This window comes from Erpetoichthys calabaricus, chromosome 13 (genome assembly GCF_900747795.2).
Source record: "Erpetoichthys calabaricus chromosome 13, fErpCal1.3, whole genome shotgun sequence".
NCBI lineage: Eukaryota > Metazoa > Chordata > Cladistia > Polypteriformes > Polypteridae > Erpetoichthys > Erpetoichthys calabaricus.
The window spans coordinates 31,812,326-31,829,965 of NC_041406.2; the positions used below are offsets into that span (position 1 = coordinate 31,812,326).

Below are 17,640 nucleotides of genomic sequence, written 5' to 3' on the forward strand. Positions count from 1 at the left end.
AGTTGATATAAAGCAGGTCATTGATACGGGTCTATCAGACCATTTTCTTCTACTCTTTAATATAGAAATAATGATAGAAAACACTCATGAGAAGCATATTGTTAAAAAACAGTTCTTTGACTTATCAGCAGCTTTAAAACTTTCAAACATTCTAACCAATCAGTCCGTTTATAGTGCCAACTATAATAGCGAGGAGAATGTAAATAGTAAGGTGGAAAGATTTAATACTAAAGTGAGGGCTGCTGTTGACTTAGTTGTACCTGAAAAGACAGTTAAAAAATCTTCTAGCATTGTTATACCATGGAAGACCCAAAGAGTGTCTGATTTAAAGAGAACATGCCATAGAGCTGAGCGTAAATGGAGGAAAACTAAACTAACTATTGACTATGAAATATTAAAAGTTAAAATAACAGAATACAATAACACAGTCCGTCTTGAGAGGCGCTGCTATTTCTCTAAGCTTATAAATAACAATGCTAGTAATCCCAGAGTCTTATTTTCGACAATTGATCGTCTGTTAAACCCAGGTAACTCAAAGGAATGCCTCCTAAGTACTTCCAGTAAAACCTGTGAGGCTATCGCTGTATTTTTCAATCAAAAAATTAGTGATATTAGAAATAACATAGTATATCTCCCCAATACTAAGGATCCTCCTAAACCCCAGTACCCCATAATAAACAAATTAAAGTCTTTCACTAGGATAGATTTACCTGATTTACATAAAATAATTTCTCAAATAAAACCCTCCACCTGTGCCCTTGACCCAATACCAACAAATTTTTTCAAAGAAGTACCGGGCGTGCTTAGTGATAATGTTCTTGACATAGTAAATTCGTCATTAGATACGGGGGTCTTCCCAGACTGTCTTAAGACTGCGGTAGTTAAACCCCTACTTAAGAAAAATAATCTCGATCCCTCTGCTCTTGAAAATTATAGACCCATCTCTAACCTGCCTTTCTTAAGTAAAATTCTAGAGAAGGCAGTCATTATACAGTTAAATGAGCACCTCAATAAACATGCTATTCTTGATAAATTTCAGTCAGGTTTTAGAACAAATCACAGCACAGAAACTGCACTTGTTAAAGTAGTAAATGACTTGCGGGTAAATGCAGACAGAGGCCATTTATCTGTTCTCATCCTCTTAGATCTGAGTGCCGCATTTGACACCATTGATCATAATATTCTTAAGAATCGCCTTAGTCAATGGGTGGGCCTCTCTGGCAGTGTCTTAAATTGGTTTGAATCCTACCTGGCAGGGAGAAAATTCTTTGTTAGTTGTGGTAATTACAACTCAAAGACACATGATATTCTATATGGTGTTCCACAAGGCTCTATCCTGGGTCCACTGCTCTTCTCAGTCTACATGCTTCCATTAGGTCAGATTATCTCAGGGCACAACGTGAGCTACCACAGCTATGCTGATGACACACAGCTGTATTTATCAATAGCACCTGATGACCCCAAATCTCTTGATTCGCTAACACAATGTCTAACTTGTATCTCAGAATGGATGAATAGTAACTTTCTCAAATTAAATAAAGAAAAAACCGAAATCTTAGTGATTGGCAATAATGGATACAATGAGGCTATTAGAAATAAACTGGATGCATTAGGATTAAAAGTCAAATCGGAGGTAAAAAGCTTAGGGGTAACCGTTGATTGTAATCTGAATTTTAAATCGCATATTAATCAGATCACTAGGACAGCATTTTTTCACCTAAGAAACATAGCAAAAGTTAGACCTCTTATATCATCGAAAGATGCAGAGAAATTAGTTCATGCGTTTGTTTTCAGTCGGCTAGATTACTGTAACGCACTCCTCTCAGGACTACCCAAAAAAGACATCAATCGTTTGCAACTAGTGCAGAATGCAGCTGCTAGAATCCTTACCAGGAAAAGAAAATCCGAGCACATTTCTCCAGTTTTGATGTCACTACACTGGTTACCTATATCATTCAGAATTGACTTTAAAATTCTGCTTATGGTTTATAAAGCTTTAAATAATCTTTGCCCCGGCTTATATATCGGAATGTCTGACACCTTATATTCCAAATCGTAACCTCAGATCCTCAACTGAGTGTCTCCTTAGAATTCCAAGAGCAAAACTTAAAAGAAGTGGTGAGGCGGCCTTCTGCTGTTATGCACCTAAAATCTGGAATAGCCTGCCAGTAGGAATTCGCCAGGCTAATACAGTGGAGCACTTTAAAAAACTACTGAAAACACATTATTTTAACATGGCCTTCTCATAACTTCACTGTAATTTAATCCTGATACTCTGTATATCTAATTCATTATAATAACTATTCATTCAAAATCTGTACTAACCCCTACTCTCTCTTCTGTTTCCTTTTCCGGTGTCCTGTTGGTGGTGGCGTGCGCCACCACCATCTACCCAAAGCACCATGATGTTCCAACAATGATGGATGGATTAAAAGCCAGAAGTCTGTATGACCATCAGCATCAAGTGACTCCGTGAAAAACCCGAACTACCAAGAGGACTATTTCATTTATGTTAGGTAGAATGCCCAAAGGGGACTGGGCGGTCTCGTGGCCTGGAACCCCTACAGATTTTATTTTTTTCTCCAGCCTTCTGGAGTTTTTTTTTTGTTTTTTCTGTCCACCCTGGCCATCGGACCTTACTCCTTTCTATGTTAATTAATGTTGTCTTATTTTAATTTCTTATTTTGTCTTTTATTTTTCTTCTCTTCATTATGTAAAGCACTTTGAGCTACTTTTTGTATGAAAATGTGCTATATAAATAAATGTTGTTGTTGTTGTTACCATGATGCTCTACCACCACCATGCTTCACTATAGATTTGGTATTAGGCAGATGATGAGCAGTGCCAGATCTTCACCAGATGCAGTGCCTGAAAGGTGCAATTTTTGTCTCATCAGACAAGATAATCATTTTCCTCATGCTCTGAGAGTCCTTTAAATGCAGTTTGGCAAACCTTTACTCAAGAGTGACTCCCATCAAGCCACTCTACTTTAAATACCTGACTGATGGGAGTGCTGCTGAGACGGCCACCATTTTAGCAGGTTCTCCCATCTCAGCAGATGACTTATGAAGCTCTGTTAAAGTGACCACTGGGTTCTTCATCACCTCCCTGACCAGGCCCTTCTTGAGAAGCACCTCTAGGAAGATTCCTGGTTGTTCCAAATTTCTAGTTATTGAGGCCATTAGGCCCCTGGGAAGACTCAAAATTTTAGAAAGGGTTTTATCCCCTTGCCGTGATCTATTCCTTACCACAATTTACTCATGGTGGTCTATATAGATTTTCTTGGATTTCATAGCTTGTTTTTGTCCAGCTGTCCAATGTTCAGTTAATTTAGTTTGCCACAGGTGGACACCAATCAAGTTCTCAACACATCTTAAGGATAATTAAAGTAAACAGGATGCACCTGGGCACAATTTGGAGTACCACGGCAAAAGGTCTGAATACTTACAGGAATGAGAGATTTAAGTTTTTGATTTTTAGTACTGTACTTTTGCCAACTTTTCATAAAATGTGTTTTCACTTATTGAGTGTAGATTGATGGGAAAAAATGGATAATTCATGCATTACCAATTAAATCTACAACACATTAAATTTGGTTTGGAGTCATTCATTGATTTAGTTGTAACCAGTTTTACAAGAGCACTTTGCTTTAACTCTGTAGACATGTCAAAGGAATTGTTTTAAGCAAGTGGATTTGTTTTAAGTTTGATGGACGAGAGCAGGTTTTAGATTTAGGAACCCAGCAAATGTGACTGGGACAGGCCACTAAGGAAGATGGCCGTATAAAGTTAGACAATGAGCTGGAAAGAAGAGAGAAGACCAGATTATGATATGAAACAGCAGACCGGATGATGAGCTGACTAGAAAGAATCAAATGTAACTACATGTTTATGCATCGGCACTATCAGGTTGTATGGTTTACAAAGCCACATTCTATTTGCTTTTGTTTTTGGTACTAGTTATAACATTTAAAGATTAAAACTTACTATCGATAATGTGTGTAATTTTTTCTCCTGCATGTTCTAGTACTCTGTATAATTGCTGAGGGTTACAAAGGTAAAAGGAAGGAGGAAGGAGGAAGTACAGTACCTTAGAGTGTGGTAAGAGTATGGGATTTGAGGCATTCTGATAAGGTCTACATAATGGAGAGTATAAAAGGAAATAGGGTCACCCTAGGACTCTACTACAACTAAACAGATAGTGAGTTCCTGTGTGGAGTGTTGCGGAGTGACAGGCACTGTTAGCCTCCACTCTTAAACACTGCCTAAGTGGAGAGGGTCTGTGTGTGTGTGTCACGCTGAGAATGACAGTAGATTAAGTGCACAATAAAACAGTTTGGTTTTAATATTTCAGACACTTCAAGAGCCACATTTCTGCTCAAAGCTAATAGTTGACAGCTTTCATTATAGAAATAGGTGTCTTTTGATTTTTATCCCTGAAATTGCTGTACTGTACAAAAGTATTATGTATCTCATTTAACCAATTCATGTATTGTTACATTAATATTTAGTTCTTGTATAAATACCTTTCTACCAATTAATAAACTAAGAAAAATTGTCACATTGATCCAAAAATGAGGTCAATAAAAATTATAAACCTCTAAATTCTAGTGTGCTGCTCTCTTTGTGCTTTCCACATTTTTGTAGTTTGCACCATACACTGACACCACACACCCACATAAAGTTAATAAAGTCATGTATGTATGTCCATTAGCATTGTCCTCCACAGCTGAGGATTGTACGTAATCTTCAAATCTGAGTTACAAGTGTAATTTTATTATGAACACAAACTTCATCTACATTGTTTAACTTTATCTTGAGATACCTTACAAAAATGAAATATATTACAATATACCCAAAACCAATGTGGATTTATCTTGCAATGTAACTTATAATAAATATATTATATTTGAAATATTATTAAACAAATATTTCCCTGAATATAGTGTAACAAACATTTGCAGGTTTATTGTCTATAAGCCTTACAATATACTGGGTGTGTTCCTTTTTGTGTATCTGAAAGATTATTTACGACTTATGTTTTTACATAGAAAAAAAAAATAAACACAGGCTTCCCAATGAATCCAATTTGTTGATATCAGTACATGTAAGATGTGATGTATTCAAGAGAAATTGTTAAAAAAAAGGTAGCAATTTATTAAATGTATACGTTTTCAACATTATTTTCTAGAGATAAACAAATCTACTGTCAGGCTAGCCATTTCTCTTATAAATGGATCTATAATATTAGAACATCTGTTCCTAACCAAATTTTCTAGTAGTGGAACATTAGTATGCAAAAAAAGATAAGTATGTAGTAAAATATATTGAAATATCTGTATACTGTAAAATATATTGTATAGTATAACTACAATTTACAGTATATTTAAAAGTATTTTATATTTGTTTTGCAGTATATTATTCCTACTGTTTGAAAAATATTTTTATATTTCAGAAAATATATTGCACTGCGGTGGGTTGGCGCCCTGCCCGGGATTGGTTCCCTGCCTTGTGCCCTGTGTTGGCTGGGATTGGCTCCAGCAGACCGCCGTGACCCTGTGTTCGGATTCAGCGGGCTGGAAAATATATTGCAATATACAAAAATGTACATATTTTACAATATATTTCAGTATACTGCAAGATATTTTTTAATATTTATTTTTTAAGTATATTGTAACATATTTTAAAATATATTTATACTAGTAGCAAATATTTTTTTAAATTTATTTTAATTTTAATTCATTTTTGTAAGGGATACATGCTTTTATTGTGAAGTCATCTGGAATTGCAACAGGGAGTTTAACTTTTTTTTCACAGTATTAGCTACATTGTTCAGGTTCACCAACAACAGGAAAAAACGCATCTTAAAGCAGTAGGCTTCATGGGAAGCTTTACAATTTAAAGGTCAGCACTAAATTCCAGCTGATTTTACAACTGTTTTTTCACAGTCCTTTTTCCTCGTGAGTTGACCTTTCTTCAAAAAAGGGTCCATCTTTGCTTGCTGACTCTTCCTGTTTAGATTCTGGTCACATATAGATATAAAGATGACTCAAGAAGAACTGCTGCACTTTTTAAATCGAGTGATGCCATGGGAACTAACAACTCAACTGAGTTTATTCTTGTACTGTATATCACTCTTGCCTGAGTACAGGCTCACAGCTCTGACGTGGACTGATTATAATGTGTCTTGAAGGTGAGGGAAGTATTAGCTTTTATATAATCAAACCCCGAGGCAGGAGGGAATACAATAAAGACTTATTCTAACTATTTGTGCTAGTATATGATAGCAGTCACCAGCATGCACATTAGAACACTAGAGCTGTTGTGACAAGAACAGGCCATTTAACCCAACAAGCTTATCCATCCTATTCATCTACATTTTTTAAAATAAGAAGTTGAGATTTGAAGATCCCTAAAGTCCTACTCTCCCCTAGACTACCTGGTAATTTATTCCATGTGTCTATTGCCCTTTGCATGAAAAAAAACAATATAACATTTCTGTGAAATCTGCCCTTAACAAATTTCTAAAGGTGTCCCAATGTTCTTGTTGAAGAATCTCCATTTGCTTAAACTGAAAAGGTTCAACTCCTTTAATGTCAATTCATAGCTCACACCTCTCAGCCCCAGAATCAGCCTAGTTGCTCATCTTTGAACTTTTTCTAGCATTGCTAGGTGTTTTTTGTTAAACAGAGACCAAAACTGCACACAGCACTGCAGGGACCTCATGTATAACGCTGTGCGGAGAATTCACACTATAACATGGCATACAGACAAAAGCAGAAATGTTCGTACGCACAAAAAAATCCAGATGCATAAACCTGTGCGTTTGCCATCTTCCACGTTCTTCCGCTATATAAATCCCGGTCAGCAAGAAAAGTAACGCATGTGCAAGCGCCTGCTGCCACTCTACAACTCCTCCCAGAATTACGCCTCTTTGAATATGCAAATCGGTATAACTAGCCCTTAAGCTCAGTGTTCTGTGAAATGGCAAGTCATAGCCCACCATCTGAGTGTCATATGAAAGCTTATTATGGTACAGAGAAAAGAAAAAAAAATAGGGACACACTGGGAAAAAAAGCTCGAAATGTCAACATTAATCTTGACATTTCCACTTTAATCACGTAGCTTATTTTGTCATTAAAGTAGAACATCATAAACTTCATCTTAAAATTGTTTAATTTACTAGTTTCTCAAATCCCATCGTAACTAAAGTAGCACGTTAAATGCTTTGTTTTTTATTTGATCTTCTATGTGCTCTATGTGTGTGAATCATTACGTGCTTCTTAAACCGGCTTTCTTTTCCTCCGACAGGACACAGAATCCATTACATTTGTGATATTACAGCTCTCTGAATAATTTAAATACTGAGATGTATACTTGATATCATTTTCATGATGATAGGAATTAAAGCATGTTATTAAACATGGGAACACGATGGTGCAGTGATAGTTATGAACTGGCTCCCCATCCAGATATTGTTCCTGCCTCACACAAGATGCTTGCTGTGCCATGCACGACCTTCGATGAAATAATTTATTGCAGCAGTACTGTCTCTTTCAAACGTCCTAACACCTAATTCCTTTCCTTCCTTTTCTTTCTCCAAGTACCATATCGCCACACAATCAGCTCAGTAATAGACGTAAAGCCATCTGTAAGCTTAGAACTCCGATTCTTCAAAACTTTTAAGGAACATTGAAATATCTTCATAGTACATGTTTAATTATTCTATCCATCTATCCATCCAGGGTTGTGCCAGCCCCAGCAAGAATATAGCGTGAGGCAGGAACAATCCCTGAACGAAGCGACAGCTTCTTGCTAGTGCTGTGACACCGTGTCCTCACATGTTTAATTATTAAAAATACAGATTATTTAAATGATGTTAACATTTTATCTGTATAATATAATAAACATATTTGCTGCATTTCATCTTAAAAATTACATTGTCATCATATGTAAATACGCGCTTTATAAAATGGCGCAGGTTGTGCAATATTATAACTGTATCGCAAGTTTACAGTGAGGTAATTGTACTTATAAGTACAAACAGTTCTACCAGGAGCACTTGATGGACTGATTGATTGCGTTTATAGTTCTTAGGATGAAACTGTTTCTGAACTGCGAGGTCAGTACAGGAAAGGCTCTGAAGTGTTTGCCGTATGGGAGCAGTTCAATAGACAGCATGGCTGAGGTAGTGTGTGCTTGATGCTGTATACCAATAATTCTCTTTCCGGTCAGCTGCTGTAGAGCTGTGATTCCACACTCAGATACAGTGATATTAATACTCTGAGTGGTGCAGTGAGAGTAATATGGAAAAAGATGATCCGCTGTGGCAACCCCTAACGGGAGCAGCTGAAAGAAGAACAAGGTACAGTGAGAGTAACAACGTTAAAGCAGCTATGGTATTTGGAATAGTTTGGCCATTCCATGGACCATTATATTGTTACAGGTTAATTACAATCAGATGCCTTAAACTAATAAACAATATGTGGTTAATTTCGGTATATATGATAAAGCTGCGTCAGGGACGTGGATCTAAAAAAGAAGGGAAACCACACTGGAACAAAAACACTGCTTTGATGCTGGGTGCCGCCAGTTTGCAAAACCGAGCGGAGAACTTGCATACGCCAAGCATTTAGTTGCCGTTAAAATGTGCATGGCTTTACGCTAAGCTGGAAACAGGCTTACGCAACATTTTTGAGCATACGCACTGTTTATACATGAGGCCCCAGGTGAGGCCTCACTAGTGAGTTATATCTCTTCTGTATAACCTCCCTCCACACATTGGGATATATCATGTAGCATCCTATCAGTCTTCTTAATTGATTCTCTGCACTCTCCACTCCAGCATACAGTATGACTTCCAGGTCCTTCCCATGAGGTGTACATTCAGGTTTCACACCTTCAATCCCTCATTGTGTATTCAAATCTAACATTTCTGATTTCTACATGTAATCGTATTTTACATTTACATCAAGCCTATATATGCTGTTCCTCTGTAACAATTTAGCTGATTTTACATTATCTGCTCTTCCATAATATTTAAGAAATTGGCTGTAGCTCCTACTTGTCTGAACTTTGCATAAGAAAAGATATCTTGAATAAATACATCTTAAATGAATAGCTTAATAAAGAATTTCAGGAACTCAACATTTGCTTCCCTTTGATTTTGAGTTTTGCCTCATCCGTGTATTCTAGACACCAGATCATTTGTCTTTTAGGAGCCTTGATTCCGGCTTCTGCCAGTGTCAAAAAAATATTCTGTGGAAATAAATATGTTCCTTGTTTCACTGGACAGCTGTATCCATACCTCATGGGTTCCTGTCTACCATACGCAGTCTACTTCATATTTTCTAGTTTCTTTATCTAGTATGACTTCTCTCATTTATTGCGCTTATGACACACAAGCTGTTATCGACAATCTTGGAAAATCTTGAAACTCAAATCTAAGAGAATAACAACAGCTGCAGGTTCTGCTTCAAAGAATTTCTTAATTAGAAGGTTTCCCTGACTATTAGTGGAAAAAAAAATAAGCAGATGACATCTTGTTCTGATTTGTCTATACTAGTGAACAAAATAAAAACAATTATAGCTAATGAGCTTCCAAAAAGTTCTGTTTTGGCACAAAAACAAATTAAATGAATAACGAAAATAAGATTCGTAAACGTCCTCTCATGAAAAATGGTGCTGTTCTTTTATACATACAATTACTTCTCTAGTTCTCAATTATACATTAATGTTTCTTTTGTGTAAAAAATGTTCACATGTTCAATACACTCATTACTAGCTATGATATCATGCGTGTGCCATCACAAACCAGCGATACCAGCTACAAATGGAACCTGATGTGCAATCATATCTTATCATTAATATGCAGCTTCCATGTGCAAAGCAAAGCAAAAAATGTGATACAATGTATAGAAATAACAAGCAAATATAACTAAAAAAAATCTCTGAATTGGCAAAGCTGCCCTAATTCAGGGGGTTCCTATGAAATTTAATGTTGTATTTCATGAGGTAGAAGTACATCATAAAAAAGAATAGTGTCAAATATTTGAATATTAAAATGTGTGCTTCAATTTAAATATTTAAAGAGTAAATATTCTCAATTGTATAAGAAGTTCGTAATTTTTCACCCTTTGATTAATTTCCACAGGGAGGCAGATCCCTAGTAATAGATCTAAAGTCAAAAATAACCTCATATTTGTAATCAGTGACCTTGAAATAATCTAAAACGATACCCCACATGCTTATATTTGAAATTTGTTATTTTTAAAATTCTGAGAGTGGCTGTTAGAGGGCTAGGACCACTGGTACAGAATTAAATCTCAGAAATCAACATCAACATCAACATCGCATGGACATCAGGGACAGTGCCTCTGGATTGGCAGACCGGGGTGGTGGTCCCCCTCTTTAAGAAGGGGGATCGGAGGGTGTGTTCCAACTACAGAGGGATCACACTCCTCAGCCTCCCTGGAAAAGTCTATTCAGGGGTCCTGGAGAGGAGGGTCCGTCGGATAGTCGAGCCTCGGATTCAGGAGGAACAGTGTGGTTTTCGTCCTGGTCGCGGAACAGTGGACCAGCTCTGTACCCTTAGCAGGGTCCTGGAGGGTGCATGGGAGTTTGCCCAACCAGTCTACATGTGTTTTGTGGACTTGGAAAAGGCATTCGACCGTGTCCCTCGGGGAATCCTGTGGGGGGTACTCCGAGATTATGGGGTACCGGCCCCCCTGATAAGGGCTGTTCGGTCCCTGTACGATCGGTGCCAGAGCTTGGTCCGCATTGCCAGCAGTAAGTCGAACCCGTTTCCAGTGAGAGTTGGACTCCGCCAGGGCTGCCCTTTGTCACCGATTCTGTTCATAACTTTTATGGACAGAATTTCTAGGCGCAGCAAGGGCGTTGAGGGGGTCCGGTTTGGTGGGCTCAGGATTGGGTCACTGCTTTTTGCAGATGATGTTGTCCTGTTTGCTTCATCAGGCCGTGATCTTCAGCTCTCTCTGGATCGGTTTGCAGCTGAGTGTGAAGCGGCTGGGATGAGAATCAGCACCTCCAAATCCGAGACCATGGTCCTCAGCCGGAAAAGGGTGGAGTGCCCTCTCAGGGTTGGTAGCGAGATCCTGCCCCAAGTGGAGGAGTTCAAGCATCTCGGGGTCTTGTTCACGAGTGAGGGAAGAATGGAGCGTGAGATCGACAGGCGGATCAGTGCGGCATCCGCAGTAATGCGGGTGCTGCATCGGTCTGTCGTGGTGAAAAAGGAGCTGAGCCGCAAGGCGAAGCTCACAATTTACCAGTCGATCTATGTTCCTACCCTCACCTATGGTCATGGGCTATGGGTAGTGACCGAAAGAACGAGATCGCGAATACAAGCGGCTGAAATGAGTTTCCTCCGCAGGGTGTCTGGGCTTTCCCTTAAAGATAGGGTGAGAAGCTCAGTCAACTGGGAGGGGCGCAGAGTAGAGCCGCTGCTCCTCCGCATCGAGAGGAGTCAGATGAGGTGACTCGGGCATCTGATCAAGATGCCTCCTGGACGCCTCCCTGGTGAGGTGTTCCGGGCACGTCTAACCGGGAGGAGGCCCCGGGGAAGACCCAGGACACGCTGGAGGGACTATGTCTCTCGACTGGCCTGGGAACGCCTTGGGATTCTCCCGGAAGAGCTAGAAGAAGTGGCCGAGGAGAGGGAAGTCTGGGCATCTCTGCTCAAGCTGCTGCCCCCGCGACCCGACCTCGGATAAGCGGGAGACAATGGATGGATGGATGGATGGATGGAAAATAGCGTTAAACGACACTCCACGTGCCTATATTACCAATTACCATTTTTCTGAAGTTTTCTGAAAAGGAGTAAATTTGACCCCTCGTATCACATTATAGAATGAACCTCTGGGGTCAGTTGATGTGGCATACAAAACTTCAATCATTCTGATCATTTTTGATAAAGACACCTATTGGCTTACTCTTTATCATAAAAAATTTATTTTCTACACAAACTATGGTCCAAAAACTACCTAAAAATGAGGGTTTTTCAGGGCTTGGGGAACCCCAAAGAACTTGATGTCTTGCATAACTAGACATCAAGACACATCTAACATTATATCATATGTGGGGGTTTTCTTGTACTGGCAAATCAGTGGCTTGATTACAAGTATGGATTTCATATCTCTATATAAATAAAATCCAACGTCTGTGTGTCTGTCTGTCTGTCTGTCTGTATGTTTGTCTGCTTTTCACAAGAGAACTACTTAACGTTTTTTTTCTAGAATTTGCTTGAACATTCCAGTTGGATTTGCGACTTCTCTCATTGCGCTAACAATCACAGTTTGCTTGCAGGAGCGATATATTCATGGTAAACCGAGACAGAGGCTGTGGGCTGAGGGGAGGAGGAAGCATGACGTCAGGAGTAGGGAATCAGGCAGGGCCCTCCTCGCTGTCCTGTTTCACTTCTATGCGGACAGAGTCTCTTATAAATGAAAAAAAATGATAACAACTAACTATATTACATGTTTCGCTTTGGAGGAGGTGTATGACAAATTGGAGACAAAAGAGGGAGAGAGGGTGATTTTAGAATAGCAAAGACTAGAAGGAAGGCTGGAAAGGATTTTAGTCAGATAAAGCTAATGAAAGATAAGCAAGGTGAGTTCTTAAATAATCAAAAATAGATGGAAGAGGTACTTTGAAAAGCTCTTGAATGAAGAAAGTCAAGTGTAGTATATGAGGATGGAGACCCAAATGGAGGATTAGTATCAAGAATAAGGGAAGAGGAGGTTAAGGAGGCACTTTAAAAGGCAGATTTATTGACAGAACCAATCAAAGTGCTAGACTAATTTGCATTGTGATGTGGCTCAAAAATTTAAAAAGCTTTTGGACTGATTAGTGTTTCACTGTTTACTTGATTGTTTCTGTTACACATAACTGTTCAAAAAACTGAATTGAAATAATTTAATATGCAATAGGCAAGTGATTATTAAAACTATTCTGCATTAACAATTAATCCCAGACTTATTTGCTTTACAGAAACATATTTACATGCTTGGAGGAAACATAACTTGTAGCTATTACGCAGTTAATTTTGATTAAAAATTTGAATACAGTGAAACCTCGGTTCACAAACATCTCGGTACATGTACAAATTGGTTTACGACCAAAAAGTTTGCCAAACTTTTGCCTCGGTTCACGACCACACACTCGGTATACGAACAAGCCAGTTTCCCTTTCGGTTTGTACATGTTCAGTCTCTCCCTGTGCATTTCCTGTGCAGCGAGCAAGAGAGAGTGAGGGCGCGCGACACACACACACACACAGGCAGTGCGAGAGAGAGAGCGCGCACACACACAGGCAGTGCCAGAGAGAGACAGACGCACACACACAGGCAGCGCGAGAGACAGAGAGAGAGAGCTGAGCACACCCACAGAGAGACAGACGCACACACACAGGCAGCCCGAGAGAGAGACAGACGCACACACACAGGCAGCGCCAGAGAGAAAGAGAGAGCCACACACACAGGCAGCGCGAGAGAGAGGAGGCTGGACTCATAAGGTAGGAAGGCAGTTAAAGAATGCACTGGACTTGATTTTGTTTACACTTCTGTTTACAGCGATCGGTTCGTAGCGTGCATTTTTACAATGTTACTTTTCTTGGTGGTTTATTAAATTACGGATTTTTTCAAATGTTCATTTTTTTCCCTGTGCTTAAAACTCATTAAAAAAAAAAGTGTTTTTAGCCAGCGGTTGGTAGCACTATAGCGCGAACTATTGCAGTGTTAGCTTTCTCTGTTGTTCGAGGTTTTCTCAGGGTTATTCAATGTTTTTACATTTAGTTTACTATTGCGCTGTGCATTCTATGGTTTAATTAACTATATTTGTGCTTAAAAACTTAAAAATATATATATATTTACATACAGTTCGTATGGTCTGGAACGGGTTAATTGTATTTACATACAATCCTATGGGGGAAATTGCTTCGGTTCACGACCAAATTGGTTTACGAGCAGAGTTTTGGAACGAATTATGGTCGTGAACCAAGGTTCCACTGTAATGTGATTAATCACAAATTAAAAATTTTTTAAATCAAACAGCAGCCTTAATTTAAAATATAACTTGATATTTTAATTTGTAGGTAAGAGTTTCAATAATCATTTTTACTTTGCATTCTAAACATATTTTTTGGATGTGATCCTAGAAGTTGAGTCAATTTTTGAGATTTTGTGGTGTTCCATCCACCAAACTCTTTTCTTGGACTAGTTTGCTGTGTGATCTGAAGGATAAATTAAAATAAGGTTGCTTACTATAACAATGATTGGCATGAAATGGGCTCAGCAGCACACAGTCATAACCCAATAACTAAACACTTCTGCTGTTTAAGTTATCATGATATCGTGAGCCCAATATAAGAGGGCAGAGGGTGTGAATATGAAGAGATGAAGCGTGAATTTATGCTGATTCAATAAGTACTCAAATGAGGACATTCAGTACATGCATTGCTGTACTTCCTTACCTCGGCCTGGTCATCCACATTCACGGCCAGGTCCAGCAGCCTTTCCACTATTGACAGCCTGTTCTCTTTGACAGCAATCATGAGGGGCGTCAGCCCTGACTCCTGTAACATGTAAAGAAGGAACGTTAGAAACACTTGCAGTGATCTCGTAAGCAGAAACTACACAAAAATATAGACATTTAATAGTGCAAATATTTTAATTCAGTATATTAGACAAATATATCATCCTATTGAATAATATCTAAAGGTTGTTCATAGATACAACTATCTTTTATATATTTAAATTTGAAGTTCAACATATTTGTTAGGAATTCCTCAGCCACAGATACAAAAAAAACAGCAAAACACACTGGACAGTACAGTAGAATATTGTGGTGAGGATAGTGCAATAATATGATACAAATATATACTCAGAAAAAAAATAACAATACTTTAGAACTTACAACAGGTTTATTTGTAAAATTGTCTTTATACTTTTATTTCATGTTTAAGCCAGTCAGATAAGACCTTTGCATGTGAGTTTTGCCTCAAGTAGCCCCTACCTGAAATTCCAAAGCAGAAATTTACTGACCAGGCCAGCTAGCCTTGGTGGCTCCAGGCCGCAACTGGAATTTTGGGAATCTGTATTTCAGGAAAATCCTGTGTTTTCAATTTGCACAAACTGGGTGTGCTTACACTTGTTTTGTGGGGAGAGGGTTATATGTCATGACTCCTATTCTGCAATTGATTTTTTTTTTGTGATAAAGCTTATTTTAATTGTTGTGATATTTTTGGGCTGTTTTTACCACCATTTTTATTATTTACAGGAGCCACTGCTTTGTGTATCCCATCATTAATATGGTGAACCACGTTGTTAGAGGAGTGTCCTCAGAGTTCGTGACCTCCTGGTCACAATGTGATAGGTTCTTCCTTATCCAAATTTGCTGATAAGTAACCCTTATTTTAATGTCCTTTTGACAATTTTAAAACACTTTTTCATTTCTTGTTTCTGACTTAGGCTTTCGCTTAGATTTTGACTATGATTTTTGTCTCTTGTTTTGGCTATGTTTTCAGTATTGATTGATCTCCTGGATACCCCAGAAATGAATTCACCAACCTTTACACCAAGTCACATGTTGTGAATTCTCAGAACATTCTGGGAAGCCTGCCATAGCAAGCAATAATACTAATATCTCAAATGACGAAACACAACAAAATGACATTGCAGCATAATGGTCAAATTTTGCAACTTTTTAAGGAACACTTCTTAACTAAAACAAATTGAATTCTTCAGCTAATAAAACCTCAAAATAGATTCTGTCACACACATGCGAGTAGGAGACAGCTAAAGGGCCTGAGTAAATGTAGTAGTACACCAGACCAGGGGGTGGCAGTGTGTGCTGACTGTCTCTCTCAGTTCCTTGCAGACCATTCCCGGGAAATCTCGCCAGGTCCCGGTACCTCTGAAGACATCTCTTCCGGCTCTGGCATAGATGACATTATTTCCTCCATCAGTCCTTAAAACTGCCATCTTACTTCCAAATATTTAGTTCTGTTTTGGTCTCAGTCTTGTGAACATCTCTGTTCAATAATTTCAAACTTTTGCTGCCAGGATATTATATACGGGTGGCTGCCCCAAACCTTTATAATGTCTGGAGAGTCTTACTTCTCACAATACATACGTTGTTCAAAACACTTCAGTAAATCTCATTTAAATTTAATAAAAAATTCCAGTCATAACAAAGATCTGAGTCAGCTCTTGAGTTATGATCATTCACTCGGACCCCAAGGTGCTCTGCCACCTACCCTCTAGGGAGGCCAAAAATTTAAGTTATATGCTAAAAACCTGACATATGGTCACACGCCAGGAAAACAGTACTAGACAGGTCATGATGGGGTAGACCACAACGGCGACCACAAATAGCAATAAATAACTTATGAGAAAATGTGTCCCCTCTCAGGGTGGCTTGGGGTCATGACAATAATAGTGATCAGTTAAAACAGTTATACGTAAATATCTTCAGTTGAATGGCAAACGTGCTAATTATGACACAACATGGGACACTGTTTCTCTGGTGATTGATCACACTGTAGTGTTTCTTGCCCCTCACTTTGACCCTCAGCTAACCCACCACAATGGAAAAGCAAGGCAGAACCTGCATGTCAAAAACCTAAATGATGGTATGGTAGGAAGTATGCGAGCACCAAATTTCTAGGAAGATGTGAGTTTCAAGGTGAGGTAAGCAAACGTTTTGCGGCACACTCTTAACAATAACGGTTCTTTAATGTCATTTTATGGTCCTTTACTAGTTTGTGTGGTGTCATTGCTTGATTGCTTGTAGCATTTCATTCTGGGAAGGGTTCTTTGTATATGAAGTTAGTTCTTTGTGCTTTTACAAGCTCCCTAATATGCAGACAAAATAAACTGACATCTTTAATGTTAAATAGCAGGACACTAACAGAGTAAGAAAAGATGGAGTTAGCCTGTGTGATTGTATGCAGCAAGAGTCCTTTTAAAATCACGAGTCATTGATATTTCACAAATCTGTTATCATCTAGTTCAGTGGTTCCCAAACTTGGTCCTGGGGACCACCTGAGGCTGCAGGTTTTTGTTCCAGCCAGATTCACAATAACTGATAATTATTGATCTCATTTAGTTTGCTGGTTTTTTTTTCTCTTATTCTGGATTTACTAAAACACAACAGTATGATTTTTACATTATAAGACATGTAGAAATATTTCTATTTTTGCTATAGCTTTAAATGCGTAACTCTTTTTTCTTTTTTTCTTATTATTTTTCCCTTAATTTTGGGTAGTCTGCTCCCTCCATTATATCCTAATAGTGACAATTAAAAACAAGCAAAGCAGGCACCTGGACGAACAACACTAAATGATGAAAAGCTGCAACTGTTCAGACGAGTCAATAATGGAAAAGCAGAACGGAAGTCAGGATGAACATATATAAGAAGCAAAACAAAAAAATTACATTATCCACATATAACTGCTTAATGTTTATTAAAATCTATTAACACACTTATTTACTTTGTAAGTTCTTCATTGACCACAAAACACATAAACTGGGAAATAACAGCTCACTTAAATAGGCAAGGACTCCAATTAAAAACAGAAGTTGGTTGGAACAAAAACCTGAGTTTAGGAACCACTGATCTAGTTATAC

At 38.4% G+C, this 17,640-nt stretch overlaps 1 protein-coding gene across 1 annotated transcript in view; it reads right to left on the reverse strand.

The window, feature by feature from the left end:
• trpn1 (transient receptor potential cation channel, subfamily N, member 1) overlaps nucleotides 1–17,640 on the reverse strand; it is a 108,325-nt gene that overhangs the window by 81,210 nt on the left and 9,475 nt on the right. The window contains exon 2 of the mRNA XM_028818080.2: nucleotides 14,484–14,585. Coding sequence (XP_028673913.1) covers nucleotides 14,484–14,585 — 102 coding nt within the window. The remainder of the gene's footprint in view (nucleotides 1–14,483; nucleotides 14,586–17,640) is intronic.